The sequence below is a fragment of the Ostrea edulis genome, chromosome 2 (genome assembly GCF_947568905.1).
Source record: "Ostrea edulis chromosome 2, xbOstEdul1.1, whole genome shotgun sequence".
Classification (NCBI taxonomy): Eukaryota; Metazoa; Mollusca; class Bivalvia; order Ostreida; family Ostreidae; genus Ostrea; species Ostrea edulis.
The window spans coordinates 96,910,811-96,925,652 of NC_079165.1; the positions used below are offsets into that span (position 1 = coordinate 96,910,811).

The following is a 14,842-nucleotide window of genomic DNA, read 5'->3' on the forward strand; positions in this document are numbered from 1 at the left end:
TTTGTTCCCCTCCACGCACAGATGCTATATGCCAAAATTGGTTGAAATTGGTTCAGGGGTTTCGGAGAAGAAGCTGAAAATGTTCAAATGTTAACGCACGACGAACGACGACGGACAAAAACAGATAGCAATAGGTCACCTGAATGAATTCAGGTGACCTAAAAATGATACAACGTGCTTCCCAACATCATGAAAACTCGAATCTGTACCCTATCTTCATAATCACGCATGCTTTAAAACACTTAACGATTGTTACCATCACTTTTATGCAAAATCATACAATTGTGATGAGATAAATTTTAAAAAATCAGTTCCATTCATGGAATAGGTAAAGCTTGCAAACCCTATGTAATTTATATTTCTTCTCTGAACGTTAACTGACCAAAAACATCTCATTAGGAAGGGAGTCATACTCCAGCCCTGTTTAATCATACCCCAAGCTACCTGTCTCCCCTAGGTTCCCCAATTATTATCGTCACAATTATCGAATTAATCTCGTCAATACCCGTTTACTGGTGCCTAAATTCAACTGAAACAACTTAACTGCCTGATGAAGTTATTTTGAGAGTGCAATTGTGTTAAATGACTCTGAAGATAATTGTGCTGGACACTGCGTGATATACTGCACAATGAAAACACTTAGTGAATACAATTACTGTCACAGTGGGGAGGAGGAGGGTGACAGGAGGTAGAGATTCTCAGGTAATAGAGACCATGTCAACCACCAGGTATATATTTATACTGGACATCTCAGATAGAGAGTCTCGGGAAATAGAGAGCATGTCTACCATCAGGTACCGGTATATACACTGTATATACTGGACATCTCAGTCCGCATCGTCAACATCTGATCTTGGCAAAGCTAGCATCAAATTCTTCATAAATCAACCAGCTACTTTCTTTAGCACCTTGCTCCGACTGTACTGGCCTCAGCCTTAGAATGGAAGACAATTTTCTCCACCCTGGCTACACACGCATCCCACAGAGTTACCAGGAGTTCTACAGTACAGATCAGAAGTTCATGCAGCAGCAGTACCCTACCACTCCAACGTACAGTACATATCCAAATGTTCTGCCGCAACACTACAGACAGAGCCTCCCTTATCCACAGATAACAGATAGAGAAAACACCTCACTTCCCACCATCACTTTCCAAGGAGACCAGTCAAACACTACATTCCAGCCACCGAACAATGAAACAGCCATACACCCCTTATGTTTCCAGTTCTTTAACCACAGGCAGAGCAATCCCATTTTCACCCAGCTCAAGGACATCCTTGCAGAGGATTGGCTTCAAGCAAACCTTCCTTCCACCCTGATCAAGACTGTGACAAAGGACTGCAATGACAATGCATACAGTGTCTCTTGTCAGAAAACTTTCAAGGTCCACAAAAGCCACCCAGCAACACAATCGAACTACACAGCCTGCTCTCAGATTCTGCCTAATTCTGTGTCTTTATTCTACAATTCCCAGAGTGCTTCAACCTCCAAATGTGTATCTGCAGCAAATCATGTATCCACAGGATTATGTTACCAACCTCTTCAACAATATGGACCATCCGTAGTAGCATTCTCTGGGTCCACTTCACCTCGAACATCTGCCTCATCCAGTAAATCTCACAACAAACACGTTCTGTATCTCACCACCACACCTGACTTGAATGTCAGCAGCGCCTCACTACAGGAACAGAAATGACCAACCATCTCTCCTACCAATTATCACCTTAACTCTTGTAGCAAAAGTGCCTCCTCTGCACAGGAAGTGGATTTCGAGATTAACATTGACTCCAGTCTATTATTCCAAGGGGGAGTGATGTTGACCTTCTCAAACAGGCCACTTACTTGTGTGGAATCCCTGCAGAAGATGTTGCTGCTTTCCTTAATGACACATCGTCCCCTAGTGTTTCTCCTAAAGCCTACCCACCTGCTAATGCTTCAGCCCCCAGTGCACCGCAAGTTGGATACCACTCGACATGGTACTTCCTTTAACTCTACAAATTCGTCCCATCCAAGCCTTAGTGACGTTAGCCCTATTAGAGGAGAAGAAAGCATGACAACACCAGAGGAAGTTCATCAGAGTAATCCCCTCAAAAGAAAGAGAGAAGATGAAGAGATCACAGAAAGCAAGGGAGGCGCAATGGATTCTATTTGATGTTCACGGAATGGGTTTTATTTAATATTCATGGAATGGATTCTATTTGATATTCAACACTTAAAGCTGTATGACCCGATGTTCATGCCATTATCTGCTGGACATAGTGTTTTACAAGCAAATTTTGCTTTAAGATCTCGTATTTAGTAATATCCCGTGTCAAATTCGTTCATGTTTATGGTTTAAATATTGATTACGTATTTTATTTCATGTATTATTTTTGTACATAATTACTTTAAAGCAGATTAATTACTTTATAAAGTTATTAACTTTCCCTTAATTACATGCTTGAAAACATCTGTAAGTAAGAGGTCATGAATGTATATGACACATAGTCTCATGGTGATACATTCATATCTTATGGTATGACTATGTCAAAACACCATAATCAACTTTGACCTTGAGGTCAAAGTTCAAGGTCATATAGAGGTCAGGAAGGTACCCGACACATCGTCTCATGGTGATACACTAATGTGTCAAATATGGTATGCCTATGTCAAAGAACAAAGAAGTCATGGCCCTGACACGAATCCATTGTAAAAATCCTTAATTTTGACCTTAAGGTCAAGGTCATATGGAGGTCATGAAGGTACTCGACACATCGTCTCATGGTGATCCACCTGTGTGTCAAATATGGTATGCCTGTGTCAAAGAACAAAGAAGTATGGCCCGGACACGAATCTGCACAGACAGAGTGATTCCTATATATCCCCTAAACTTCGTTCGAGGGTATAATAATCCACAATCATTCAAAATTTGTATTATGTTTTTAAACCATGGACTGTTGTAATTTTTCAGTCTAAAATAAAGATTTGAGGAATGTAACACATCAAGATTTCCATTGCTATATCTAATATCTGTGTTGATATTGGAAGTACATTTACCACAAATAACGTAATTATGATATTACTATTATTATAAACATCATAATTTGGACTTGTTACTATTGACCTTTACGTGCCATCTTCTACAATAGTAATGAAACACATCTATAAATCCATATTGAAGTTCCGTTGGTGTTTGTGGGGAATAATATAGTGTCATATACATACAGCAAGGGTTTAGAGTGTGTCAGCGCTGTGTCATGGCGGCTTCACTTCTGATCATTCAACTCGATTTCTTTTTAATTACGAAAGTTCTATTTTTAAGATTTGTTGAGCTCTTACAGACTAACTTGTTGAATGCAAAGACGGGAATATTTTCCATAAATAACTTGCATTTTAAACAGTTTTTAGACAATAATTTTAGGCATTGTGTTCACTGATGTGTGACCTTACCGCGACTTTCTCTTGTTCAAATCAACTTTCCTGATGTTTTTCTATGAATTTTCGTACTCGGCTAGGCGTACGACTTGATTTCCTCCTGTCTCAGATTGTATTAGTAGGTCGCTCTATTAAATTTCGTGCATGCCAAGATATTCAATAGTTGTATAATGTGTTTTTTCAGTACTAAAGATTTTCGCGTTAGGCTCATTAGACATATCCTACAATGTGTGTTGTGCGGTGTAGATATGTGGGACACCAACAATTTAGAGTTAACATGGATAACCTAGTTCGTTTCTCATGTGATAGACCAAGTACTCGCATATCAGCCGTAACAGTCTCTGATGAGCCTAGCAAGACTGTCCCTATTCCAACTGTTGGCAGCCAGTTTTCAAAACAGAGAATACAAGTGAAAGTGTCTCTGGAGAGATTGATTGGTGTAAATGAACATAACTTAGTTCATACACCTACCAAGAACAAACATGTGCAAATTACAGACAAATCTATCAGTCTGCATCTGATTAATGCAAGATCTGTAGCAAGAAAAGCTGTATACCTCTGTGAATATATCACTGATAAATGCGTCGACATCTTGGCTATAACTGAAACCTGAAGATGATCCACATATAAATGACCTCTGCCCCTCTGGGTACAAATACATTGGTGAGCCCAGACCTACATCCAAAGGGGCTAGAGGGGGAGGGGTTGGCTTCGTTATCAGGGCCAGCATGGATATCGTATGTATCCCTCAACCTGAATTCACGACATTTGAAACTTGCACGGTCAGACTCAGTGGCAACCATCCTGTCACTCTAGTACTTGTGTACCATCCTCTCTCCCCCCCCCCCCCCCCCTCACTTCCTTGTCGTAAGAGACGACTAAATGGGGCCGTCCTTCGGATGAAACCGCAAAAACCGAGGTCCCGTGTCACAGCAGGTGTGGCACGATAAAGATGCCTCCCTGCTCAATGGCCATAAGCGCCGAGCATAGGCCTAAAATTTGCAGTCCTTCACCGGCAGTGGTGACGTCTCCATATGAATGAAATATTCTCGAGAGGGACGTTAAACAATATTCAATCAATACCCCCTCACGATAGAATGGTCTCACAGTGACCCAATTTCTCCAGGAGTGGGGACAGTTCCTTTTACACGTGTGAACCACTACTCCATCCCATCTGTGCATCCTCGGAGACATGAACATGCATTATGACGAACCGGACATGTCCAACACCAAACAGATGCAGAACATAGTGGCTGGATTAGACCTCAAGCAACATGTAGATGTCCCCACATATGCAGCTGGACATACTTTAGACTTAGTGTTCACAAGGGATGACCCTATGTACTCACTAGTAAAGTCAATATGTGATTGATATAGGGATATCAGACCATTACGGTGTTACATGCCAACTCCATACCTGTCCATTACACCTAGCAAACAAAACTCGGCTAGCTAGGCAATTGACGCGCATCCCTGTGGGAATATTGGCACAGCAGCTAGGAGAATCGATGTCTTCCATCAAAGAGGGGAGCAATGTCGACGATCTGCGGTCAGATTTCGATTCTAAAGCAAACGAGGTTCTGGACAGCATAGCACCCCTTCGAACCATCACCATCAAAAGTGACTCCCCCTAACCGTGCTACAATGACTCAATCCATGAAGCCAGACAACGGAGAAGACAGTTGGAGCGTAAAACCATGAGATCGGGCCTGGAGGTGCATAGACAGATGCTTGCGGAGCAGACCCGAGCTGTGGTGCATATGATCAACTCCTCCAAGTCCAGTTATTATCAGGAAAAGCTCATCACAGCTGACAGTAAGGAGACTTTCAGAGTTATTAGCAGTCTGGTGAATTATATTGCAGGGACTCCCTTACCACCAGTGACCAGACCCTTGCCGACGATTTTGTGCAGTTTTTCTACAGCAAAGTTGAAAAGATCAGACATGGTATCGATACCTCAGATCTCCATGACAATACAACTTCTCCAGACCTGGACAGACCAGTGCCTCATCTTGGTTCCTACAAACACTGGAAGAAGTAGACAAGGTCATCAGGAGCTGAGCTAATAAGACCTGCTCACTGGATACCATCCCCACTGCGCTCCTGAAGAACAGCACTTCTCTCTGTGGTGCTACCGAGCATTACTGAGCTGTTGAATACATCACTTTCAACCGGGGTCTTTCCAAATGAGCTGAAACGTGCACTTGTTACACCACGTCTGAAAAAGCCTGGACTTGATACGAGAACTTTTAGTAACTATAGACCAGTATCAAATATCCCATTCATCAGCAAGGTCGTCGAGCGTGTTGGCACAACAGCTTAATAGCCATCTCACCAGGAATGGTCTATACGATGATCTTCAGTCAGCTTATCAGACCGGTACCAGCACTGAGACAGCCATCCTGCGAATAAAAACAGACGTAGAAGTAGTACTGGATGAAGGTGACGTTATGCTCCTGGTCCTTCTTGACCTAAGTGCAGCATTTGATACCATCGATCATACCCTCTTGCTGGAGAGTCTGCGTGAGGAAGCTGGATTGACGGACACAGCACTCCGATGGGTACAGTCTTACTTGAGTGACCTCATCCAAACGGTGAAGATCAACACCAGTGTGTCCTCAGATGTACCACTGTCCACTGGAGTGCCCCAAGGGTCTGTTCTCGGCCCCCTTTTCTTCCTGGTGTACCTTCTCCCACTCTGGAGAGTTATCAACCAATATGCCATGAACCGTCATGGGTTCGCAGATGACACTCAACTTTACAACCGTTTGAGTGTTAAAAAAACCCACTGTCATGCGGACCTATCAAGTCAACATTATGGAGGAATGCATTGCGAGTGTCCGAACCTGGATGACTGAAAACTGAGATAATGGTGGTTGCTAGTGCCCACAACCAGTGCCGCGTGAAGGATATCCGTCTGAAGATTAGTGAGGCAATATTGACACCTAAGTCTACTGTTAAACACCTCGGTGCTGCCTTGGACGCCACCTTATCAATGGAAATACAAGTCAGTTCCGTGGTAAGGAAGATGTACTTCAACATCAGGAGAATATCCAAGGTGAAACACCATCTCACCCAGGAAGTGTGTGCGAAGGTCATCAATGCAACAGTCGTATCCCATCTTGATTATCACAATCCCTCCTGCTTGGCATGACCGATCGCCCTATGCACCGACTACAAGTGGCTCAGAACAACGCTGCACGTTGCCTGACAAGAACATGCTACAGACAAGACATTTCGCCGGTACTTCAACAACTTCACTGCCTGCCTGTAAAGCAACGTGTTGTGTTTAAAGTGCTGACAACCATACACAAGTCACTACACTCTTTCTCGGCACCAACATACATGAGAGAGCTATGTCTTGTTTACCAGCCACTTAGGACCTTGCGATCATCATCCGACCAATGGAAACTGGTAGTGAAGAAATCATCAAACATACGGTGCATGAGCCATAAAAACACTAGGTGTACAATTGTGAAATAAACTGCCACTGGAACTTCGAGAGCTTGAAGCACATGGAGCATTCTGCAAGAACCTAAAAGCACTCTTGTTCAAACATGAATATGTCCTGTGAATGTAAAATTCAGTGCAATATCAAGGATTCCATGTGCAAGCTCTTGCAAACTGAATTTTGATCCAGCATTATATACTAGCATACGAATACCTGTATGCCGATTGTATCTTGTCAAAGTCAACTACTTTGTCATTTTACTACCATGGTTTATTTAAATTCTTTCTATTGCCGCGGTGGTTGAGAGGTTAGAACGTTCGCCCCGCATGCGGAAGGCTTGTGGTTCGAATCTCGGTCGCGACAGACCCAAGTCGTTTTAAAAAACAGTTAGTGATAGTTCCATTGCCAAACGCTCGGCATCAGGTGTGAATGCAAGGTGAAGATAACGAACAGTGATCAATCTCATAACTCCTACAAGCAATACAAATTAGATAGTTGGGCAAACACGGACCCCTGGACACAACAGAGGTGGGATCAGGTGCCTAGGAGGAGTAAGCATCCCCTGTTGACCGGTCACACCCGCCGTGAGCCCCATATCCTGATCAGGTAAACGGAGTTATCCGCAGTCAAAATCAGTGTGCCAAGAACGGCTTAACAATCGGTATGAAACATATCAGACAGCATTTGACCCAATGCGAGGTTGTATTGACGAACTAGATCGTTATAACGACCATAGAATTTGCGAAATGCTGACTTCAATCGAGACTGTTGAAATCCCTGTACCATCAACTTGTTTGTCAGTAGATTACCTCGATTTAAAAACTGACTATACCCAGAACAAGCTCTTGCATATTGAATCAGTTGAGATATATAAACACCATATGCAGGTGATAATGGAATATTGCTACATACATGTGGGAAGTTGACGATGGAGAAGCTGAAATCATCCCGTTTGTCATACAGTTGAGTTGTCAGTTTGCCGTTAATGTCTACTTTCAATAAAATATCTAAGTATGAAGCAAAAGTGGACGACTCTGTGGTGTCCTTTATTTCGAGCTCACAGGGATATATCAAATCGACATATGAAAGCTATCATTGTTAATAGACAAAACGTCATCGATATATCTAAAAGTCGAATTGAAGGTCACAGCGAGATTTTTTCTTCTCACGTAGAAGTTTTTGAATAAATTCTGCTTCATATGAATATAAAAACAGGTCAGCTAACAAAGGAGCACAATTCGTGCCCATGGAAATTCCAACAGACTGTTGGAAGACCTGATCACCAAAGACCACGAAGATATTGTCAATGAGGAACTCTAGCATATTTTTTATTTCAACTTCAGAGTACTTGTGCGTGGAATCAGAGTGGTGTTTAACAAAGCAAGTTTTTGAATGACTGATCACTAGATATGAATATTTCCGTTTTTGTTGAAGAAGCAACTGTCTATGATGTCAAAAAGTCTAGTCTTTAATTTATCGTGAGGAATGGTCGTGTATAGTGTTGAAAAGTCATAGGTTTTAATACTATTGATTTGGGGAAAATTCTGTGATTTCAAGTTTACTAAAAGTTCTTTAGAATTTTTTAGAATCCACATTTGGCATATGTAGTCGCACAGTAAGTTTGAAGTTTCTCCTTCACAGCTGTTAACATTTTCGTGAGGAGCAAAGATAGGGGCTTGGTAGAGCACTTACTGGATCCAGCAATGTATCTTTGTTTGTAAGGGTTTTTATGTAGTTTAGGAATCCAGTATAGGTACGGTAACTCATATTCATTCGACCCATTGACTGGAATATTAAATGTGTCTAAAACTGAAGCTTGGTTTTGAAGAATTTCGTCTTTTGAAAGGGCAGTTGGAGTATAAGTATGATTACCAAAAGTGGAATTAATGCCAAGTTCGTTTAAAATACAGTTGTAATAATGAGCCTTACAAACAAAGACAATGTTGTTACTAGCTTTGTCAGCTGGAACCAAAACATATTCCTCATGTAACCTATCTAATTCTTTTATCACTTCTGGTTTACTAAACACAGAAGGATAGATGGTACGTACTTTTGTTTTCATGTGTCTAATGCGGGATTTTAATATCCCTCTTATGCTTTTAACCCATTCTGACAATGTATCAAGTTCTTCTTTTTCATATTTAGCCCATCGTCTGGCATAATCTTCGACAGAATATCACGGGTCCTCGGAGATTACCTTAAAAACGGATGTCCCGTGTCACATTAGGTGTGGCACGCTAAAGAACCCTCACTGCTGAATGGCTGTAAGCGCCGAGCATAGGCCTAAATTTGAAGCCCTTCCCCGGTCTTGGTGACGTCTCCATATGAGTGAAAAATTCTCGAGCGAGACGTAAAGCAAGATACAATCAATCAATCTATTGTTTTATCATTTCCTTTATAGCTCTTGCAAGTCTATTATCATTGATTATTAGCACATTGTACAGCGCATAGAAACTATATAAATGAATAAAATGATAGTAATAATACAGTTTAACAAGTAATATTAAACAATAGATTCCTTATTTTACGCGAGTACTTATTTCCGCGATCTAGTCATATTGCATCAAATCGCAGGAACGAAATATCACGAGTCCAAAATTTCTGAGACTTGTATTACGCAAATACTGGGTTTTGTATAATAGAATTTCTTAACATATTTGTTTTTAATGAAATTTTGTCCGATGTAGAAATTAGCACTGAAAGTGTTAATAAATGTATTGAGTCTTTCACAAAAGTTCTTAATGATGTGTTTTCACACTCTCCCCCTTTGATATTTTCCTTCTATATAAATGAATTTGAAATGGAATTTATTGAAAGCATATGTACACCTGTAGAAATTAGAGAAATAGCTTTATTTTTGATAATGTATGCTGATGATACTGTTTTATTTCCTGAGACGGAACAGGGCTTGCAAGATATGTTTAACTGTTTGTATCAATATACAACCAAGTAGAATATAACAGTGAACGTAGATAAAACTAAAATTGTAGCATTTAGAAATAGTGGTAGATTAAAACAGAATTATGTTGGAAATATAATTATAAAATAATTGTAAAATTATTGATAACGTAGACAGTTTTAACTACCTTGGTGTTACTCTTAATTTTAATGGTAAATCTAATAAAACACAGAGTGTTTTAGCATCATAATGTAAAAAATAAAAAAGCCTAAGTTGTTTATTTAGTTAAATGAATATGTTGCACTTAAATGTTCGTACAAAATTGTCATTGTTCGACACATACATTAGTAGTATAGCAAATTATAGTGAAGTCTGGGGTTGAAACCCAGCAAATGAACTGGAGAATATTCATTTAGATTTTTGCAAAAGGTTTTATCAGTTAAGAAGAGTACTGTTTCCATGATGGTGTACTCGGAATTAGGACGCACTTTTGTTTTATCTTAAATACGAAATATAGAATGATTAAATACTGGTTGAAATTGAAAAATTAGATATAGTATATACCATGAAATGTTAGAAATGTGTAATTCAAAAACTTTCACTTGTTGGTTGTCGGATGTAAAAGGTTTAATACTCTCCTTAGGATTTGGAAATATATGGGATTCCCATTATATAAACGAAAAGCACCTTTTATTACAAGTAAAACAAAGGCTGAATGACATGTTTGTACAAGAAATGAATGCATTTTTTAAAAATTCATCAAAATGTTACTTGTACAAATATGTAAATGATGGATTTAAGTTACGGTTCTATTTCACATATGTACAATATATCAGTAAATATCGTACGTCATCACATAGACTAGAGGTTATGTACAATATATCAGTAAATATCGTACGTCATCACATAGACTAGAGGTTATGTACAATATATCAGTAAATACCGTACGTCACATAGACTAGAGCTTATGTACAATATATCAGTAAATGCCGTACGTCATCACATAGACTAGAGGTTATGTACAATATATCAGTAAATGCCGTACGTCATCACATAGACTAGAGGTTATGTACAATATATCAGTAAATACCGTACGTCATCACATAGACTAGAGGTTATGTACAATATATCAGTAAATACCGTACGTCACATAGACTAGAGGTTATGTACAATATATCAGTAAATATCGTACGTCATCACATAGACTAGAGGTTATGTACAATATATCAGTAAATACCGTACATCATCATATAGACTAGAGGTTATGTACAATATATCAGTAAATATCGTACGTCATCACATAGACTAGAGCTTATGTACAATATATCAGTAAATGCCATACGTCATCACATAGACTAGAGCTTATGTACAATATATCAGTAAATACCGTACGTCACATAGACTAGAGCTTATGTACAATATATCAGTAAATACCGTACGTCACATAGACTAGAGGTTATGTACAATATATCAGTAAATGCCGTACGTCATCACATAGACTAGAGCTTATGTACAATATATCAGTAAATGCCGTACGTCATCACATAGACTAGAGCTTATGTACAATATATCAGTAAATACCGTACGTCATCACATAGACTAGAGGTTATGTACAATATATCAGTAAATACCGTACGTCACATAGACTAGAGGTTATGTACAATATATCAGTAAATACCATACGTCATCACATAGACTAGAGCTTATGTACAATATATCAGTAAATGCCGTACGTCATCACATAGAGTAGAGCTTATGTACAATATATCAGTAAATACCGTACGTCATCACATAGACTAGAGCTTATGTACAATATATCAGTAAATGCCGTACGTCATCACATAGACTAGAGCTTATGTACAATATATCAGTAAATGCCGTACGTCATCACATAGACTAGAGCTTATGTACAATATATCAGTAAATACCGTACGTCACATAGACTAGAGCTTATGTACAATATATCAGTAAATACCGTACGTCACATAGACTAGAGGTTATGTACAATATATCAGTAAATGCCGTACGTCATCACATAGACTAGAGCTTATGTACAATATATCAGTAAATGCCGTATGTCATCACATAGACTAGAGCTTATGTACAATATATCAGTAAATACCGTACGTCATCACATAGACTAGAGGTTATGTACAATATATCAGTAAATATCGTACATCATCACATAGACTAGAGGTTATGTACAATATATCAGTAAATATCGTACATCATCACATAGACTAGAGGTTAAGTACAATATATCAGTAAATACCGTACGTAATCACATAGACTGGAGGTTATGTACAATATATCAGTAAATACCGTACGTCACATAGACTAAAGGTTATGTACAATATATCAGTAAATACCGTACGTCACATAGACTAGAGCTTATGTACAATATATCAGTAAATACCGTAGGTCACATAGACTAAAGGTTATGTACAATATATCAGTAAATGCCGTACGTCATCACATAGACTAGAGCTTATGTACAATATATCAGTAAATGCCGTACGTCATCACATAGACTAGAGGTTATGTACAATATATCAGTAAATATCGTACGTCATCACATAGACTAGAGCTTATGTACAATATATCAGTAAATGCCGTACGTCATCACATAGACTAGAGGTTATGTACAATATATCAGTAAATGCCGTACGTCACATAGACTAGAGCTTATGTACAATATATCAGTAAATATCGTACATCATCACATAGACTAGAGGTTATGTACAATATATCAGTAAATGCCGTACGTCACATAGACTAGAGCTTATGTACAATATATCAGTAAATATCGTACATCATCACATAGACTAGAGGTTATGTACAATATATCAGTAAATGCCGTACGTCATCACATAGACTAGAGCTTATGTACAATATATCAGTAAATGCCGTACGTCATCACATAGACTAGAGCTTATGTACAATATATCAGTAAATGCCGTACGTCACATAGACTAGAGCTTATGTACAATATATCAGTAAATGCCGTACGTCATCACATAGACTAGAGGTTTTGTACAATATATCAGTAAATACCGTACGTCATCACATAGACTAGAGGTTATGTACAATATATCAGTAAATATCGTACATCATCACATAGACTAGAGGTTATGTACAATATATCAGTAAATGCCGTACCTCATCACATAGACTAGAGCTTATGTACAATATATCAGTAAATGCCGTACGTCATCACATAGACTAGAGCTTATGTACAATATATCAGTAAATGCCGTACGTCACATAGACTAGAGCTTATGTACAATATATCAGTAAATGCCGTACGTCATCACATAGACTAGAGGTTATGTACAATATATCAGTAAATACCGTACGTCATCACATAGACTAGAGCTTATGTACAATATATCAGTAAATGCCGTACGTCATCACATAGACTAGAGGTTATGTACAATATATCAGTAAATATCGTACGTCATCACATAGACTAGAGCTTATGTACAATATATCAGTAAATATCGTACGTCATCACATAGACTAGAGGTTATGTACAATATATCAGTAAATATCGTACGTCATCACATAGACTAGAGGTTATGTACAATATATCAGTAAATACCGTACGTCATCACATAGACTAGAGCTTATGTACAATATATCAGTAAATGCCGTACGTCATCACATAGACTAGAGCTTATGTACAATATATCAGTAAATACCGTACGTCACATAGACTAGAGGTTATGTACAATATATCAGTAAATATCGTACGTCATCACATAGACTAGAGGTTATGTACAATATATCAGTAAATATCGTACGTCATCACATAGACTAGAGGTTATGTACAATATATCAGTAAATACCGTACGTCATCACATAGACTAGAGCTTATGTACAATATATCAGTAAATGCTGTACGTCATCACATAGACTAGAGCTTATGTACAATACATCAGTAAATACCGTACGTCACATAGACTAGAGGTTATGTACAATATATCAGTAAATACCGTACGTCACATAGACTAGAGGTTATGTACAATATATCAGTAAATACCGTACGTCATCACATAGACTAGAGGTTGAACAAGGTAGATATTGTAATGTTTCAAGAAATGAGAGAATATGTAAAATGTGTTCAAAAGCAGAAATAGAAAATGAATTTCACTTTTTGTTAGTCTGTCCATTTTATGATTATTTCAGAAAAATGTATATTAAGAAATATTATTACAAAGAAAACCTCTACTTACAAACTAGTTCAGTTATTATCAACAGAAAATCATTAACGCCGTTTTTAATATTATCTAGAAAACATTGCATTCCGGGGCCGTCGGGAGTTAGATTGACCGCTTGCCGTAAAAATTGCCGAATCGCCACCCAACGACTGTTTGATGGTTTTTATGTTTGTTCATTGCAATATGTGTCTATTTCACGAGAAACTTGATTTTGATTTTATCGTCATTTATCTGGCAAAAAAAGCTCACCGTTTGTATGACATATCAAATCATTTGCTGTGTTTTGAGTTGTTCGTCTTGTTTTTGTGTATTGTTCATTTTGCCTTAACGTCTGTTCGTTACGTACCCTTTCCTTCATTTTGCGTTTACGTATATTTGTTTTTGTAGAATGGTATGTTGATAATGCATTTCATTAAGTTTTTATGGTCATTGGAATTATAAGAAATGTTTATTTTCTTATGTATGGTATTTCCCGCCCTTTTCGCCGCCCATGTTCCTCCTTTGCACCTGATCCCGCCTCTGGATTGTCCAGGGAGGGTTCATGTTTGCTTTTTTCTTAATTTTGTATTCTTTATAGGATTGTTTTAGATTGATGACTGTTCGTTATCTTTACTTGTTCATAACTTGTCAGAGACGTAAGGTAACAAGTGTATGACAGTTCATGGTGTAAGCATGCCTATTCAGTAAAAGGTAAAATACTTAGCTTATATTTCAAGATTACATGTATTACTTGCATTGATAAGTTGACATAGAGATCTGATAAGTTGAAGATTTGATAAGTTAACACAGTTATCTGAAAAGTGTTTGGCAGAAATGTGCTACCATACCTTATCAAGGTATTTCTCAATCTAAGTACAT

At 38.4% G+C, this 14,842-nt stretch overlaps 1 protein-coding gene across 1 annotated transcript; it reads left to right on the forward strand.

The window, feature by feature from the left end:
* The first annotated feature begins 940 nt into the window (after positions 1 to 940).
* LOC130051542 (uncharacterized) lies at positions 941 to 1,696 on the forward strand. The gene has a single exon (XM_056153542.1). It carries the CDS (start codon positions 941 to 943, stop codon positions 1,694 to 1,696), a length of 756 nt encoding a protein of 251 aa, XP_056009517.1.
* The last annotated feature ends 13,146 nt before the right edge of the window (positions 1,697 to 14,842 follow it).